The sequence below is a fragment of the Hyla sarda genome, chromosome 1, assembly GCF_029499605.1.
Source record: "Hyla sarda isolate aHylSar1 chromosome 1, aHylSar1.hap1, whole genome shotgun sequence".
In the NCBI taxonomy this organism is placed as follows: Eukaryota; Metazoa; Chordata; class Amphibia; order Anura; family Hylidae; genus Hyla; species Hyla sarda.
Genome location: NC_079189.1, coordinates 371,991,796 through 372,011,964, shown reverse-complemented (window position 1 = coordinate 372,011,964; position 20,169 = coordinate 371,991,796). Strand labels below are relative to the sequence as shown.

General features: G+C 43.4%; 1 protein-coding gene across 5 annotated transcripts in view; it reads left to right on the top strand.

The window, feature by feature from the left end:
• Window positions 1–20,169, top strand: part of PRUNE2 (prune homolog 2 with BCH domain) — a 315,426-nt gene that overhangs the window by 131,176 nt on the left and 164,081 nt on the right. For all 5 annotated transcript variants that reach the window (XM_056523470.1, XM_056523460.1, XM_056523444.1 and 2 more), the window contains exon 8: window positions 19,028–19,186. In XM_056523470.1, the coding sequence (XP_056379445.1) occupies window positions 19,028–19,186 (159 nt within the window). The remainder of the gene's footprint in view (window positions 1–19,027; window positions 19,187–20,169) is intronic.

The window sequence follows — 20,169 nt, the reverse complement described above, 5'->3', positions numbered from 1 at the left end:
ATATATTACACAGGGGTGCAAGTCAGGCAAGGGTATAGAGAGGCCAGAAACATCTCTTCTTCCAAACAAAATTGTTCTGCCATTTTTAACAATGACAGAGCTTCATATATTCCACACTGAAGAGAGCTTAGCTGATAAAGATATATGCTCTATTCTAACCAATCTAAAAATACTTTCCCCTAAATGTCAATCTTAATAAACAATAAGAATCAGGGCCAGATTAAGGCTGCCTGGAAGACAGAGCACTTCATTATGTTGGGGCCCCCCAGCCCCCCCCCCGACAGTTCCCCCACATTAGGTTTCAGTATAGTTCCCCCACATGAGGTGCAGTACAGTTCCCCCACATTAGGTGCAGTACAGTTCCCCAACATTAGGTGCAGTACAGTTCCCCCACATTAGGTTGGCAGTATAGTTCCCCCACATTAGGTTGGCAGTATAGTTCCCACACAAAAGGTGCAGTACAGTTCCCCCACATAAGATGCAGTACAGTTCCCCCACATAATGTGCAGTATAGTTAGCCCCATTAAGTGCAGTATAGTTCCCCCCATTAGGTGCAGTATAGTTCTCCCCACATTAGGTGCAGTATAGTTCTCCCCACATTAGGTGCAGTACAGTTCCCCAGAGGCGGTTCTAGACTTTGTGAGGCCTTAGGCGAAACTTGAGCATGAGGCCCCCACGAACACAACATAAGCACGCGATAATAAAATGAATTATATACAAAACACAATTCATATAGTATCCTTAGCACTGTGATGTCACTGTGCACATTACCCTTGTACTATGACATTACTGTGTATTATTCATGTACTGTGACATCCCTGTGTGTATTATTCATGTACTGTGACATCACTGTGTGCATTATCCCTGTACGGTGACATCCCTGTACTGTGACATAACTCTGTGTATTATCTCTGTACTGCGACATGACTGTGTATATCATATCTGTACTGTGACAACACTGTGTATATTATCCCTGTACTGTGACATCACTGTGTGTATTATCCCTGTACTGTGACATCACTGTGTATATTATCTCTGTACTGTGACATTACAGTGTTATCTCTGTACTGTGACATCACTGTATGTATTATCTGTGTACTGTGACATCACTATATGTATTATCCCTGTACAGTGACACTGTGTATTATCTCTGTACTGTGACATCACTGTGTGTATTATCTCTGTACTGGGACATCACTGTGTGTATTATCCCTGTACTGGGACATCACTGTGTGTATTATCCCTGTATTGTGAAATCACTGTGTGTATTATCCCTGCACTGTAACATGACTGTGTGTATTATCCCTGTACTGTGACATCACTGTGTGTATTATCCCTGTATTGTGACATCACTGTGTGTATTATCCCTGCACTGTGACATCACTGTGTGTATTATCCCTTTACTGTGCCGTCACGGTACAGTGATAATACACACAGTGATGTCACAGTACAGGGAAAATACACACAGTGATGTCACAGTACAGGAATAATACAGTGATGTCTTAGTACGGAGATAATAGATATAGTGATGTCACAGAACAGGGTTAATATACACAGTGGCCTCAAAGTACAGGGATAATACACACAGTTATTTCATAGTAGTGTTAATGTGCACAGTGACATCGTACAGGGATAATATACAGTGATGTCACAGTACAGGGGTAATATCCAGTGATTTCACAGTACAGGGATAATACACACAGTGATGTCACAGTATAGGGATAATACACAGTGATGTCACAGTACAGAGATAATATACACAGGGATGTCACAGTACAGGGATAATATACACAGTGATGTCATAGTATAGGGATAATACACAGTGAAGTCACAGTACAGGCATAATATACACAGTGATGTCACAGTACAGAGATAATATACACAGTGATGTTACAGTATAGGGATAATACACAGTGATGTCACAGTACACAGATAATGTACACAGTGATGTCACAGTACAGGGATAATATACACAGTGATGTCACGGTACAGTGATAATACACACAGTAATGTCACAGTACAGGGATAATACACACAGTGATGTCACAGTACAGGGATAATACACACAGTGATGTCATGTCACAGTATAGGATAATACATTGATGTCACATTACAGGGATAATACACACAGTGATGTCACAGTACAGGGATAATACACACAGTGATGTCACAGTACAGGGATAATACACACAGTGATGTCATGTCACAGTATAGGATAATACATTGATGTCACAGTACAGGAATAATATACACAGTGATGTCACAGTACAGGGATAATACACACAGTGATCTCACAGTACAGGGATAATACACACAGTGAACTCACAGTACAGGGATAATACACACAGTGATGTCACAGTACAGGAATAATACACACAGTGATGTCACAGTACCGGGATACACACAGTGATGTCACATTACAGGGATAATACACAGTTATGTCACAGTACAGGGATAATACACACAGTGATGTCACAGTACAGGGATAATACACACAGTGATGTCACAGTACAGGGATAATACACACAGTGATCTCACAGTACAGGGATAATACACACAGTGAACTCACAGTACAGGGATAATACACACAGTGATGTCACAGTAGAGGGATAATATACACAGTGATGTCACAGTACAGGCATAATAGATATAGTGATGTCACAGAACAGGGTTAATATACACAGTGATATCACAGTACAGGGATAATACACACAGTGATGTCACAGTACAGGGATAATACACACAGTGATTTCATAGTACATGGATAACGTGCAAAGTGATGTCACAGTACAGCGTGTACTAGTACTGTGATGCCACTGTGCATATGGGGTATAATAGGGTATAGCATTCGCAAGCTTTTGTATTTTAGTGAAATCCAAATCTGAGGTGCCTTAAACATGAGGCCCTTGCTGATGAACTGCTATGGCGTTGCATGGGTGGGCAGAACCCAGTCCACCCCCACCCCACCCCCAAGGTGAATGTAAGACAACAGTGATACGCACAGTGTATGTATCGCCACTCACCAGGGAGGATGCAGAGGGATTTTCTCAAGGATTTACTAGCAAATTAACACCTCCATATCAGGATGACATATTACTACATCATTAAAAAAATAACAATAACCACTGTACACAGATTAGGATCACCAATATCACCACTATTACAAATATTTGAGCCACACTATGACCACTACAATTACCACTATATAGTGACAAGATAATACTAAATACAGACCAATATCCCACATTTAGATCCCATATTGGTGTTTCCCAAGCAGGGTGCCTCCAGCTGTTGCAAAACTACAACTCCCAGCATGCCCGGACAGCAAGTTGTAGTTTTGCACCAGCTTGAGGCACCCTGTTTGGAAAACAATGGTCCATATAATGGTGACCCCCAGGTCTACACAGGCTCTGCAGGTTCCTGGCAAAATGCCTGGAATATTACTAGACAAAATAGCTCTGTGTGCTGTGATGGAGGCCGCAATGCAAGAGTATACCCAGCCTGGTAATTACAGTACCATGGATGCCTAAAAAGACAAATACACACACACACATCCATCCATATGTATATAGATACACACACCTATACACAAGTGTACATACCCTAACTATAAAAAATATATAAAAATATATAATAAAATCTTATATATATACTCCACATTGAATTGGGCTAATTCCTGGGCAAATTGTGCCCACCAATTTATGATTTAAACTTTATAAATAATTGACCTTTGATCAGGATCTTAACAAAAGCAGTTAGCATAGCAAATTCTGTCATTGTAAAAGACCTAGAGGGAAGGGGTCTTTGAATGAAAACCCGTGCAGAGGAAAATGGGTGCAGTTGCCCATAGCAACCAAATTACCTCTTTAATTTAAAAATTGAAGCAATCTGATTGGTTCTATGGGCATCTGCACCACATTTCACCAAGTTGCTATAGGCAACTTGTCAACTTCTCCTCTAAGCAGATTTTAATACATCTCCCCTTTTGACTTTAATGTACAAAGGTTACAGTACTTCATTACAGAAGAATTACAGAAATAGACATACAAAATATGCAAAATAGTTGTTAAAAATTAAAGGGATTAACCCCTTAACAACACATGACGTAAATGTACGTCCTGGTGCCCTGGTACTTAATGCACCAGGACGTACATTTACGTCCTATACATGATGCGAGCAGCGGTCCTATACATGACGCGAGCAGCGGTGCTCGCATCATGCATGGCAGGTCCTGGCTGCTATCAGCAGCCAGGGACCCGCTGGTAATGGCGGACATCAGCGATCGCGCTGATGTCCACCATTAACCCCTGCGGCAATGCGGGCACCGTTCCGTCATGTATAGGACGTAAATATACGTCCTGGTGCATTAAGTACCAGGGCATCAGGACGTACATTTACGTGCATTTACATGCATGCTGGAATATGAAGTTTTGCAACAGCTGGAGGGTTACAGTTTGAGACCACTATACAGTGGTCTCTAAACTGTATCCCTTCAGATCTTGCAAAACTACAACTCCTAGCATGCCCAAACATCACTTTACTGTCTGGGCATGCTGGGATTTGTAGCTTTGCAACATCTGAAGGGTCACAGTTTGGAGATCACTGTGCAGTGGTCTATAAACTGTAACCCTTCAGATGTTGCAAAACTGAAAATCCCAGCATACCCAAACAGCAAACAGCTGTCTCAGCATGCTGGGAGTTGTAGTTGCGTACCTCCAGCTGTTGCATAACTACATCTCCCAGCATGCCCTTCGGCGATCAGTACATGCTGGGAGTTGTAGTTTTGCAACAGCTGGAGGCACACTGGTTTGAAAATACTGAGTTAGGTAACAGAACCTAACTGAAGGTTTTCCAACCAGTGTGCCTCCAGCTGTTGAAAAAGTACAACTCCCAGGATGCACGGTCCGTCAGTACATGCTGGGAATTGCAGTTTTGAAACAGCTGGAGGTTTGCCCCCCCCCATGTGAATGTACAGGGTACATTCACACTGGCGGGTTTACAGTAAGTTTCCTGCTTCAAGTTTGGGGTGCAGCAAATTTTTCGCCACAGCGCAAACTCCTAGCGGAAAAACTCACCGTAACACGCCAGTGCGAATGTACCCTAAAAACACTACACTACACTAACACTAACACATAATAAAGGGTAAAGCACTACATATACACCCCCTTACACTGTCCCTCCCCCCCCCCAATAAAAATGAATAACATATTGTACGGCAGTGTTTCCAAAACGGAGCCTTCAGCTGTTGCAAAACAACAACTCCCAGCATTTTTGGACAGCCACTGACTGTCCAGGCATGCTGAGAGTTTAGCAACAGCTGGAGGCACCCTGTTTGGGAATCACTGGTGTAGAATACCCCTATGTCCACCCCTATGCAATCCCTAATTTAGTCCTCAAATGCGCATGGCGCTCTCTCATTTTGGAGCCCTGTCGTATTTCAAGGAAACAGTTTAGGGACACATATGGGGTATTTCCGTACCCCATATGTAGGCGAAATTGCACTACAAATTTTAGGGGGCTTTTTCTCCTTTTACCCCTTATGAAAAATAAAAGTTGGGGGTTACACCAGCCTGTTAGTGTAAAAAAATAAAAAAATTAATGCTAAAATGCTGGTGTTGCCCCATACTTTTTATTTTCTCAAGCAGTAAAAGGTCAAATCTAAATTTGGAACGCAATTTCTCCTAAGTACGGAAATACCCCATATGTGGGCGTAAAATGCTCTGCGGGCGCACAACAAGGCTCAAGAGTGAGAGCGCACCATGTACATTTGAGGCCTAAATTGGTGATTTGCACAGGGGTGGCTGATTTTACAGCGGTTCTGACATAAACGCAAAAACATAAATACCCACATGTGACCCCATTTTGGAACCTACACCCCTCACGGAACATGACAAGGGGTATAGTGAGCCTTAACACCCCACAGTTGTTTGACAAATTTTCATTAAATTTGGATGGAAAAATGAAAAAAAAAATATTTTCACAAAAATGCTTGTGTTACCCAAAATGTTTCATTTTCACAAGGGAAAATAAGAAAAAAGCCCCCCAAAATGTGTAACCCCATTTCTTCTGAGTAAGAACATACACCATATGTGAATGTAAAGTGCTCTGCTGGCGCACTACAATGCTCAGAAGAGAAGGAGTGCCATTGGGATTTTGAGAAAATTTGTCCAGAATTGAAGGCCACGTGTGTTTACAAAGCCCCCATAGTGCCAGAACAATGGACCCCCCACATGTGACACCATTTTGGAAACTACACCCCTCATGTAATGTATTAAGGGGTGCAGTGAGCATTTACACCCCACAAGGGTCTGAAAGATTTTTGGAACAGTGGTCCGTGAAAATGAAAAATATAATTTTTCATTTGCACAGCCCATGGTTCCAAAGATCTGTCAAACGCCAGTGGGGTGTAAATACTCACTGCACCCCTTATTCAATTCTGTGAGGGGTGTAGTTTCCAAAATGGGGTCACATGTGGGGGGTCCACTGTTCTGGCACCACGGGGGGCTTTGTAAACGCACATGGCCCCTGACTACCATTCCAAACGAATTCTTATTCCAAAGCTCAATGGCGCTCCTTCTCTTCTGAGCATTGTAGTTTGAACGAAGAGGATTTTACGTCCTAACATGGGGTATTTCCATACTCAGAAGTGATGGGGTTACAAATTTTGGAGGGCATTTTCTCCCATTACCCTTTGTAAAAATATAAAATTTTGGGGGGAAACTGCACTTTAGCTAAAAAATTTTTTTTTTCATTTACACATCCGATTTTAACGAAAAGTCGTCAAACACCTGCGGAGTGTGAAGCCTCACTGGACCCCTTGTTACGTGCCTTGAGGGGTATAGTTTCCAAAATGGTATGCCATGTGGGGTTTTCTGCTGTTCTGGCACCACAGGGGCTTTCTAAATTTGACATGCCCCCCGAAAACCATTTCAGCAAAATTCACTCTCCAAAATCCCATTGTTGCTCCTTCCCTTCTGAGCCCTCTACTGCGCCCGCCGAACACTTGACATACACATATGAGGTATTTCCTTAATCGAGAGAAATTGGGTTACAAATTTTGGAGGGCTTTTTCTCCTATTACTACTTGTAAAAATTCAAAAACTGGGTCTACAAGTACATGCGAGTGTAAAAAAATGAAGGTTTTGAATTTTCTCCTTCACTTTGCTGCTATTCCTGTGAAACACCTAAAGGGTTAACAAACTTACTGAATGCCATTTTGCATACTTTGAGGGGTGCAGTTTTTATAATTGGGTCATATATGGGGTATTTCTAATGTGAAGGCCCTTCAAATCCACTTCAAAATTTAACTGGTCCCTGAAAAATTCTGATTTTTAAAATTTTGTGAAAAATTTGAAAATTGGTACTGAACTTTGAAGCCCTCTGATGTCTTCCAAAAGTAAAAACATGTCAACTTTATGATGCAAATATAAAGTAGACATATTGTATATGTGAATCAATATATAATTTATTTGTAATGTCTATTTTCCTTACAAGCAGAGAGTTTCAAAGTTAGAAAAATGCTAAATTTTCTAATTTTTTATCAAATTTTTGAATTTTTCACCAAGAAATGATGCAAGTATCGACGAAAATTTACCACAACCATAAAGTAGAATATGTCATGAAAAGACAATCTCGGAATCAAATTTATAAGTAAAAGCATCCCAGAGTTATTAATGCTTAAAGTGACAGTGGTCAGATTTGCAAAAAATGCTCCCGTCCTTAGGGTCATAATGGGCTCCGTCCCCAAGGGGTTAAAGGAAATCTGTCACCAGTGTGACCTGCACTAACCTGTCGGTACCAACAGATAGTGCAGGTGACTCTGATGACAACGGTATTCACCTTGTCCCGTTCCGTGGCGGGGATCTTCGGTAATTTCCTCCATTAGCTCCAGTCTCGGCAGCCGGCTTGGGGCATAGGCGGAGCTTGCTGACGTCACTGCTGCAACAATACGATACAGAGTGCAGCAGAGGCTTGGGACATGGGCAGAGCTCAGTGACGTCACCGCTGCTCCCTGCTGGGTCCCGCTGTGAGAGAACAACAGCGATGTAAGCTCCACCCGTGCCCCAAGCCTGGTGCCCGGAGCGGAGCTAATGGATGAGATTACCTAAGATCCCTGCCACGGAACAGGACAAGGTGAGTACCGTTGTCATCAGTGTCACCTGCACTATCTGTCAGTACCGACAGGTTAGTGCAGGTGGCACTGGTGACAGATTTCCTTTAAGGACCACAGGTTTTTTCATTTTTGCACTTTCGTATTTTCCACCTCACCTTCTAAAAATCAGAACGCTTCCAATTTTGCACCTACAGACCCATATGAGGGCTTATTTATTGTGCCACCAATTGTACTTTCATCAATCATTTCACCACAAAATTTACGGCGAAACCAGAAAAAAATATTTGTGGGGCAAAATTGGAAAAAAATGACATTTTATTACTTTTGGGGGCTTCTGTTTCTAAGCAGTGCATTTTCTGTAAAAATTACACCATATCTTTATTCTGTAGGTCCATACGGTTACAAGGATACCTTATTTATATAGGTTTTATTTTATTTTACTACTTTAAAAAAATTATAACTACATGCACCAAAGTCAGTATGTATAAAATTGTCCACTTCTGACCCCTATTACTTTTTTATTTTTATGCATACGGGGATGTATGAGGGCTCATTTTTTGTGCTGTGATCTGAAGTTTTTAACGGTACCATTTTTGTTTTGATGGAACTTTCTGATCACTTTCTATAATTTTTTTAGGGTACTGAAAGTGACCACAAATTGGCTATTGGGAAGAGAAAAAAACTAAAGCGTAAAAAATGGAAATTCCCGGTGTACATAAGGGGTTTAGATGGGTCACAGTTCATTTTATGAGAAAAATTCATGATATTGATAATTAAATAAAAATTCATAGAATGAAGGAACTACATGCAGAAATGGCAGTGACCACTAGGGGTCAGCAAGGCACACAAAAAGTGCTATAGTGCATAAGCAGCAAATAGTCCATTTACAAGGCATAAAGTTATACAGTATATTAAGGTTTAATAGTACAGTAAGGCTGGGTTCACGTCATGTTTTTCAACTACAATTCCCGCATACATTTTCATTAGTGAAAACGTATGGAACGGTATTGAAAACGGTATACATAGGCAAAGCATTGCAAACCGTATACACCCTGATGCATACGGTCGCGTACGGTTTGCTTGCAATACAGTTTTTAACAGTACTCCAAACCGTGTTCAACCACGGTTTTGACTCTGGGTTAAAAACCGTATTGCAACCGCATACCTTTTTTTTTAACATGGAAGTCAATGGGAAACGCACATGTATACGGTTCCATACTGCGAAAACCTGTCCAGAGGAAAAGTTGCTCATAGCAACATAGCATAATCAGATCGCTTCCATTTATTTTCCAAAGGCTTTTCAAAAATGAAAGAAGCGATCTGATTGGTTGCTATGGCCAACTCAACAACTTTTCCTCTGGACAGTTATTGAGAAATCTCCCCCAGTGTTAAGATTTGTTCTTATTAATATGGCAGTACAGTAGTGTTGTTAAACAATAGGGCAATAGAATGTACCTTAAGGGTATGAGCCCACATAGTGTATTCGCAGCATATTTTACGTTGTGCAAAATCTGCTGCGCTACGGGAAATACGCTGTGTATCTTCCCACAGCAGCCCTGTGTGTGCTGAGAGGCTTGGAGGCGGGCCCGCGTGTGCTGACCTCGCTTATAAACCATGCTGCACACACAGGGATGCTGCTAGCTAGCCCTGTGTGTCTACTCATAGAAAAATATGCAGCATATTTCCCACTGCACAGCAGTTTTTGGAGGGGAACCTAGCCTTAGGGTAGGGTCACGTGTGCTGTATTTTGCTAACCATTAACTTTAATGGGTAGGAAAATATTCAGCAGCAAATCCGCAGCAGCAAATACTTCACGTGTGACCCTGCCCTTCAATATATTTTATTACAATGTATATATAGCCTAAATTGAAATGTTAATTCATTTATCAATTTTTTTTTGTGTGAATTACTCAGATACAACCATTAAATTGGAAATAAAATAATAGTTCTATGTGGTATGATTGTTATTGTTAAGTAAAATGTATATTTTATGAGCATCAGTATCAGTTCATTAAAGCATACCTTTCATTCATGTAAATATAAGAAATACTTGCATATACCATATATCCACATACTAAATCAGTAACTGTAGGCAACCTAAGATACAACAATGATTTTCCGACCTCTAGTGGTCAAAACTAAAAGTGCACTGGAATTATTTATTTAGTCTATAACAAACCAGTATGCCTCCAGCTGTTGCAAAACTACATATTCCAGTATGCCTGGGCTGCACTTTATGGTCATGCTGGGAGTTGTAGTTTTGCAACAGAAGGAGGCACACTGGTTGAGAACATTAGTAAAAAAAAGCATCACCAACTGAAAGGCAATGCATGTAAAAAACAAACAATCAGACAAGACCTTAGGTCAAGCCAGGCGTGGTGAACACTATATACACTGCTCAAAAAAATAAAGGGAACACTAAGATAACACATCCTAGATCTGAATGAATGAACTAATCGTATGAAATACTTTCATCTTTACATAGCTGAATGTGCTGACAACAAAATCACACAAAAAGTATCCAAGGAATCAAATTTATTAACCCATGGAGGTCTGGATATGGAGTCACACTCAAAATCAAAGTGGAAAACCACACTACAGGCTGATCCAACTTTGATGAAATGTCCTTAAAACAAGTCAAAATGAGGCTCAGTAGTGTGTGTGGCCTCCACGTGCCCGTAGGTGGCAGATGGTCTCCTGAGGGATGTCCTCCCAGACCTGGACTAAAGCATCCGCCAACTCCTGGACAGTCTTTGGTGAAACGTGGCGTTGGTGGATGGAGCGAGACATGATGTCCTAGATGTGCTCAATCGGATTCAGGTCTGGGGAACGGGCGGGCCAGTCCACCAATGCCTTCCTCTTGCAAGAACTGCTGACACACTCCAGGAACATGAGGTCTAGCATTGATCTTGCATTAGGAGGAACCCAGGGCCAACCGCACCAGCATATTGTCTCACAAGGGGTCTGAGGATCTCATCTCGGTACCTAATGGCAGTCATTCTACCTCTGGCAAGCACATGGAGGGCTGTGCGGCCCACCAAAGAAATGCCACCGCATACCATTACTGACCCACCGCCAAACCGGTCATGCTGGAGGATGTTGCAGGCAGCAGAATGTTCTCCACAGCGTCTCCAGACTCTGTCACGCCTGTCACATATGCTCAGTGTGAACCTGCTTTCATCTGTGAAGAGCACAGGGCGCCAGAGGCGAATTTGCCAATCTTGGTGTTCTCTGGCAAATGCCAAACGTCCTGCGCGGTGTTGGGCTGTAAGCACATCCCCAACCTGTGGATGTTGGGCCCTCATGCCACCCTCATGGAGTCAGACACTGGCCTGTCTCCTGGTAGCGCCTCAATGCTCTGGACACTACGCTGACAGACATAGCAAATCTTCTTGACACAGCTCTCATTGATGTGCCATCCTGGATGAGCTGCCCTACCTGAGCCACTTGTGTGGGTTGTAGACTCCGTTAGAGATGAGCGAATCGAAGCTGTCAAACCCAAATTCGTTAGGAATTTCATGAAATATTTGATTTGCAAGGAATGCGATTATCAACGCGAAATCATTGCGCAACTTGCTTCATTAAACTCCATTTACTGCGGTCCAGGCTCCAGGGCATCTAAAATGGCGGGTTCACATGTCAGTACATGGGGCAAGGCACGCTGGGAAGACGGGAAGGCAAGGCAGGAAGGGAAGTAGGTGGGATAACTCTGAATCACATGCAGGATGCAGCCTATCAGCAGCCAGTCACCCCTGTGATGTCACTAAGTATGTCAGGCAGAGAAGTGCCAGGATGTACACAGAGGAGTGGCAGAGGCTCAAATTCATCAGCCAGAGGTCGCAGCAGACTAGGGGCGAGAGTGGCAGCAGGAGTCGCCGCAAGAGGCCTTAGCTCCCGGTATCAGCTAGTGGTCATGTCTCGACCAGCAACCCATCTGCCATCATCGATTGGTTAACACGGTCATCCACTTGACATCACAAGTGACAACTGATACGCCCAGTCAACAGTCGTAGGGTTCCTCAGACACAACCCTCAGTTAGCATGGCCCGGTTGCAGTCCCTGTCCTCCCATTGCCTCGGTCCTATGCTGTTCCCTCCTCTACAGAAATATCCTATGCTGTGGGTTCAGCTCCACTATTCACTGAGGACGATCTAATAGAGGACAGTCAGCAGCAACTGCCCAGCCAAGAAGTGGAGGAGACATCTGCCGCTTCCTCCGCTTGGCGGGCAAGTATTGATGAGGAGAGTGACGTGGGAGGCGGTGTTGCCAGGGTTCAGGGTCCTGAAGCAGACACTGTTGAGGAACCTGAGGAGGACATCAGTGACGTGCAGACACTTGTTGATGATGATGAAGCCGATCACAATTGGGAGCCGGGTACAGAAGGGGCTTCATCATCATCAGGAGAAGAGAGCTGCAGGTTGGCCGTGAGGCAGCAGCTGGGCCACCAAGGTGATAGCATGGTTGGCAGTCAGCATGGTGGCAGAAGTGGAAATTCTGGAAGCAAACATGCCGGGAGGGGAGACCGCCTGCTTCGTGGCAGCCTACCTTCCCCAGAGGTAGTGTAACAGGGGTTACTGGAAATGGCAGCAGTAGCAGTCAAGTAGTGCGGACTGTTGGTGGGAAAATCAACTACTCAGCGGTGTGGCAGCTTTTCATCAAGCATCTGGAGGTTTACATAGCCACATGCAAGATATGTCGGCAGAAGGTGAAGCGTATCCAGGGTCCCAATGTTGGCACCACAGCCCTATGTCAACATATGCTTCACCACCATAAAGCGGCCTGGGAGAACCGTGGCTCCGATGTAGTGGTCCAGCCTGCTGCATCACCCGGTGGCATGCCGCTCCCTGTTACAGCCAGCCAATGCTCCACCGCCTCAGCCAAAGGGAGCTGTGTGTCATACCCTCCTTCTGTCAATCCAGATGCTCCTGCTCCTCCTACTTTTAGTCAGCCATTCCACCAACAATCCATCGGCGAAGCCATGTCCAAGAGACAACAGTATGCACCCACTCATTCAATGGTGAAGAAGCTGAATGTGCTCCTGTCCAAGTTGCTGGTGCTGCAGTCCCTCCCTTTTCAAGTGGTGGACTCTGCACCTTTCAGAGAACTGATGGCTTGTGCCGAGCCGGGGTGGAGAGGGCCAAGCCGTAATTTTTTTTGCAAAGAAGGCCGTACCAGCCCTGCACAATTTTGTGGAAGAGAAGGTAGTCCAGTCCTTGAGCCTGTCGGTGTGTACCAAAGTGCACGGCAGCACTGATGTCTGGAGCTGTAATATGGTCAGGGACAATACATGTCCTTTACGGCTCACTGGGTGAATGTGGTTCCTGCACAGCAACAACACCAACTTGGACAGATCACACCACTTCCTCCTCCATGCTCTCAGGCTGTTGGTCCTGTGACAGTGTGAGACTTCGACTCCTCATCCTCCACTGCCCAGACAAGTCTCAGTGGCCCTTCAGCATACCATGTGTGCTGGCACAACGGTGTCTCGCTGTTCTTCACATGGTTTGCCTTGGCGAAAAGAGTCACACAGGAGAGGAACTGCTAAAAGCCATTTGTAAAGAAATCGGAGCATGGCTTACTTACTGGAAATGGGAACCATGGTGACTGACAACAGGAAGAACATCTTGCATTTGCTGCAGCTGGAAAGGCTGAGCCATGTGCCCTGCATGGAACACGTGTTCAATCTGATTGTGAAGCAGTTCCTGAAGTGTTCCCCCCATTTGCAAGACATCCTAGCAATGGGAAGGAAACTTTGCATGCACTTCAGCCACTCGTACACCGCAAAGCACACCCTCCTTGAGCTGCAGGGTCAGAACGGTATCCCCCAACATAGTCTGATTTGTGATGTTGTTTACATTGAAATTCCACCTTCCATATGTTGGCTGACTGTACGAACAGAGAAAAGCCATCACGATTTCTTGATGATCCAAGCGGATAGGGGTACTCCCCTGTGTAACTTCAGTGTGAACCAGTGGATGCTCATACGTGACACCTTCCGTTTGCTCAAGCCCTTTGAGAAAGCCACATTATTAGTAAGTCACCAGGATTACAGGATGAACAACATCCTTCCACTGCTTCATTACTTTCAACACGTGTTGGAAACGATGGCTGGTTAGGGCACTGGAGACTTGGCGCCTACATTTCAAGGCCACATGAGCCCTGTGGTGGGCTGAACTGGAGGAGGAGGAGGAGAGGGGCACAGTGGAGCACAGTTTAGGTTTCGCCAAATGGGCGGTTTTTCTAGTAATTTGACAGGAGCAGGAGCAGCCAGAGGAGCTAGAGGGTTATGAGGAAGGCGAGACAGAGGTCCCAGACACACCGTGGCAGTATGCAGTAGAGATGGAGGCAGGGAGTTCCTCCAAGTCACTTGCACAAATCGCATGATGCATGCTCACTAGCTTGCGTATTGACAGCCGAATTGTCACCATCCGGCAGTGGTATGACTTCTGGATCTCCACCTTATTGGACCCTCGCTACCGCCACAAAATAGGGCCTTTTTTACACCCACTGAGAGGGAGGACAAAGTGACCTACTACAGAGGCATCCTATGTAGTCAGTTGGCCGATGCCTATAGGTGCCATGGTCCATCCTCTCACAGGTCTGAATCGGGGGGGGGGGGCACCTGTGCTCAGCTTCAACTGCCATCACTGCTGGGGAGGAGCAGTACCAGCTCCATGAGCAGCAGCCTGAGTCTACAGTGGCTGATGAGTAGCTTTCTTCACCCGCATAGTGAAGCAACTCATCAGCAGCAGGTACACCTGAAGCAGGACCTAAACCAGCAGGTGGTGGCATACCTTGACATGCCAATGCCAACACACCTTGAAGATCCGCTGGACTTCTGGGCAGCCAATCTTGATTTGTAGCCACAACTAGCAGAGTTTGCCCTGGAAAAGCTGTCATGCCCTGACAGTAGTGTGCCATCAGAGCGGGTCTTTAGTGCGGCGGGAACCATAGTTACCCCAAGGAGAACTTGTCTGTCCACAAAAAATTTGCAGAGAATGACCTTTGTGAAGATGAATCAGGCATGGATCAGCCAGGATTTCCAACCACCAATGCCTGATGCATGACAGTAGATTGACTATGGTGCCACACCAACTTCACAAATATGGATAGTGCCAAACAGATTTAAGGCGCTGCTCTCCAGTTACAAACATTTCTCCGCATCAGACCTTTTTTCACCCACCTTCACCACTGGGTACTGGTATTGCCACCCACCGCACCACTCTGTCACCGGGTCACTTTCAGGACTCCTGATGATGCTGCTGCTGCCACCTCCAGGCTGACTCATTCAGCCACTATATGGTCTCTTCTCATGCTTCAGCCAACTCCAGTCTGCGTCATTCAGCCACTATATGGTCTCCTCATGCTTCAGCCACCTCCAGGTATGCCATTCATCCAATATATGGTTTACTGATGCTTCAGCCAGCTCCATTTTGTGTCATTCAGCAACTACATGGTTTAGTGATGCTGCTGGGCCTAGGACATTACCTATAAATGTTTATGGTAGAACTAGGTACCATACATTTTCAATGGAAATTTCAAAATTCATCTCTTATTCTTAGAGATTGAGAGGCCTTATTGCCTCCTCATCTGCTGCCAACTCCAGGCTGTGCCATTCAGACACTATATGGTCTCTTCATGCTGCCACAAACTCCAGGCTGTGCCATTCAGCCACTATATGGTCTCCTCATGCTTCAGCCACTTCTAGGCTGAGCCATTCAGACACTATATGGTCTCCCCATGCTGCCACAAACTCCAGGCAGTCATTCAGGCCCTATATGGTCTCCTCATACTGATGCCACCTTCAGGCTGTCTCATTCAGCCACTATATGGTCTCTTCTCATGCTTCAGTCAACACGGGCTGTGCTATTAAGCCACTATATGGTCTCCTCATACTGATGCCACCTCCAGGCTCTATCATTGGTCCGTTGTACCCACACGCCGCGGCTCGGGACACTAAAACTTGGGAGTTAAAATTTCAATTTCAAAATCCTCAATTTCAATTTCAAAATCCTCAATTTCAATTTCAAAATCCTCAATTTCAATTTCAAAATCCTCAATTTCAATTTCAAAATCCTCAATTTCAATTGGAAAATCCTCAATTTCAATTGGAAAATCTTAAATTTCTATTTAAAAATCTTAAATTTCAATGGTCTCCTCATGCTTCAGCCACATCGACGCTGTGTCATTCAGCCACTATATGGTCTCCTCATGCTGCCAACACCTCCACGCTGTGTCATTCAGCAACTACATCATCAGATCAGGATTACTCCAATTGATCACATTCTGGATCATAACTCCAATAGATGTGAACTCCTAAAGAAGCGGGAGGTCTACTGGATATTCAAACTTGGCACTGTCAATCCCCGAGGTTTAAATGAAATGGTAGAAACCATTATTTAATGTCAATAGATATATAATAAAAATCACTACCTGTTAATTCGGCATCGCCACCTGCTAATCCGGCACCAGCTCACTGGGATTCTATTGCCGCCCCTAAAATGTTTATACCCACAACACACTCCCAGTGGTCTTATGCAAAGGGACCTATAGCGCTATAATAAAGTCTCCATATGTAGCGATCCCAGCTACTACAATTGACACCGCACCAGACCACAATAAAGCAACTTGGTTACAACCACCCCTTTGAACATCTAGGCAATAGCGCAGAGGTAACTCATCCACTACAGTCTCCCTTATGCCACTCAATACCTCTGCATCTCAGCTACAAGTCACAAGGATTAGTGCTTGTTCACTCCCCGATACTTACAGAGGACCTCACTGTGGGCGCTGGACGGAGGTCTTCAGCGCTGTAAGTGCCCGCAACACCAGGGCACTCCCACCTGCGCTGTGTGACCAACAGTGCCGACAACGGCCACACATCTACCCAGGCACTTACCGGGCCCGTATGTAACACACGGAACCCCAGACCACCATCTAGTTATTCGGCATCTGGATGAGTAGCAATTACTACAGAGTACAATGCACGATCGCTTACTGCCACACACCAAGGATCTCATAGTGGGCGCTACACAGAGGTCTACAGTGCTACAAATACCCAGATAACCAGGGCCCCCCCCCCAACTTATGGTGCCGACATCGGCCGCTGATCAAACGGGACCTGCAGCACAACATTCAGGTCACCGTCTAGTAATCCGGAATCGGGACTATTGAAAAACTAGCACACCGGTGCTGCTCATAGTCCATCATCTATCACAGCATACGATTACCCTGTGATAACCCATAGCAACAATTATGTTGAATAACTAGAGCACCGGTGCTTCTCATAATCCTACAGCGTCTATCACAGTGTACGACTGCACTGTTATAACCCATAACCACAATCATGTTGGCGCAATAGTAAGGATTCAAAACGTAACCATCTCCGCCGCAATATCCTTTTTACACAACATGCATCACATTGTCATTTTACCATTCAGTTTTGACCCACAGAAATAAATGTTAGTATCATTATGCTAATGAAGTGTTCCAGTGTACTGATGACCTTTTGACCCGGAAGTGATTTGTAACCGGGCATGTACCTGTATGTTTTTAAATCAGTGTAAACGTGTACCTGTAATACCCCTTGCCTGACGAAGATCCCGGCCCGGGTTCGAAACCTATGTGTTGCACCCTTTTACCATTTACCAATAAAACCAAATTGTTTTTTCCTTTGGCACATTGGTTTTCTGGGATCTGGCGCCATCAAACTCGTCCAAATCTTTTCAAGTTCCACTATGACATTCAGCAACTATATGGTCTCTTTATGCTTCAGCCACAGCCAAGCTGTGTCATTCAGCCACTATATGGTCTCCTCATGCTGCCAACACCTCCATGCTGTGTCATTTAGCCACTGTATGGTCTCCTCATGCTGCCAACACCTCCATGCTGTGTCATTCAGCCACCATATGGTCTCCTCATACTGATGCCACCTCCAGGCTCTTTCATTGTGTCGCTCTGCTGCAGTGATTCTAAAAGCATGTCTGCATGTCATTCTGAATAACAGTATTATTTCACAACCCTAGCATACTCCAGTTGCGTGTTAGAACAAAGCAAAGTGTTTTACACCCCTATTGAGGCTCTGTGTAGTCCAGAAATAGCCGTTTTTAATACAGATTCGCCACAAATAAATTTGGATCAAACCTAATTTTTTTGAAAAATTTGGCAATTCACCCAAATTGAATTTTTCAAAAGATTGCTCATCTTTAGAGTCCGTCTCATGCTACCACTAGAATGAAAACACCACCAGCATTAAAAAGTGACCAAAACATCAGCCAGGAAGCATAGGAACTGCGAAGTGGTCTATGGTCACCACCTGCAGAACCCCTCTTTTATTGGGGGTGTCTTGCTAATTGCCTATAATTTCCACCTGTTGTCTGTTCCATTTGCACAACAGCATGGGAAATTGATTGTCAATCAGTGTTGCTTCCTGAGTGGACAGTGTGATTTCACAGAAGTGTGATTGACTTGGAGTTACATTGTGTTGTTTAAGTCTTCCCTTCAGTGTATATTTCTAGCTTTTTTGTAATGTTCATGAAAGCCTGTCCATAGAACAACATTAGTAATGCTCTGTGCTTACAAGGCACTAGCATAGTACAAGAGTAAATGGATAAACATGTTATAATTTTTTCAACACTGAATTAATGGTTATTTACATTATTTAAACAGTTTACAGGACCCTCTGACACTGATGCTGTGAAGGTGGTGCACCATTGGCATTTGTGAATAATTTTTTTTACCTTTCTTTCAAAACAATGATAAATAGAGTAAATGCTAATAGATTACGGAATTGTCACCCTCCTGCTAATACCTATTCATGTATTAGAAGATCATCATATATCCTGGTTATAGAGCATTCTTCTGTTCATGTGTTACATACATCTCAGTGTATTATTTTCTTTCCATTGCTACCAGGACTTAATGAGCTACAGGAACATCATTGGTGATCTGAAAATATTTCTTGATAAATACGAGTTTGACATACTTATTATTATGGCCAGCTACACATCAGGGGATCAGGCAACAAGACAACAAATAGCTGTCTATTCGGAGAACCCAGAATTGTGTAATCAAGTAAGAACTGATTTAATTCCCAATGTAATTATTTTGATTTTATATTGGTGTATTTATATTTTTGTTACAATTTTCTGCATTATTTCATAGTTTAAGTATAATTTTTTTACAACAATAACCCCTTTCTGTATGCCACATGAGGGCATATTGACTTAGAGGGTATTGCCTAATTCATCTCCATACTGAATAGCAAAATAGCAAGTGTCATACTGTGAATTGCAAGGATTTTGTCATATGGCTATTGACTGCATAGTTTTCACAGATAAAATATACTTGATATTTACAGCATGCATTTTTGCCATGCCATATGTGTTGTTCACGAAGCATATAGATGTGCCATAGACAACCGCTTAGGTGGTACTGCATACGGTATTTTTATGCATAGACTTGAAAACTTGATTTTTATGCCATCAATGTAATTTTACAGCAGGTTCTTTTTCTGTACTTTTTAATTGTGTACATGGGACCTCTTTTTTATTTAGCCCCTTTTTTTTAGCCTTTGCATTTTATGTTGATATATTCTTTAGTGGTATTTTCTTTTGCTATTGGAATATCAATAAAGTAATTTGGATTTTATCATATATCATTGCCTTATTGGAGTGTACTGTAGTTAGCATAGTTTGAGATCTAAATATGGGATTTAAAATACTTGTGTCTTAATATGATATAGTATATGATGTGTGATATACATGGTTACAAATACCAGTCATAACCTAGACATATACCAGTCAATACGTAGACAGATAGTTGACATGTCATCTGTAGGAAGCTGTTGATTTTAATATTTACTGGTAAATTTTAATGATCTGGACTTAAGAAGTTCTGGCCTCTAGACAAGTCCATATGTGTTGTATTTTTTTTTTTTTTTTAATAATACTGTACTTCACCTTTTTAATAATGACATACAGTTACAATAATTACATATTCCTTTACACAGCTATAAAATACATGTCCAATAGCACTTCAATTTAATTATGTCTTTC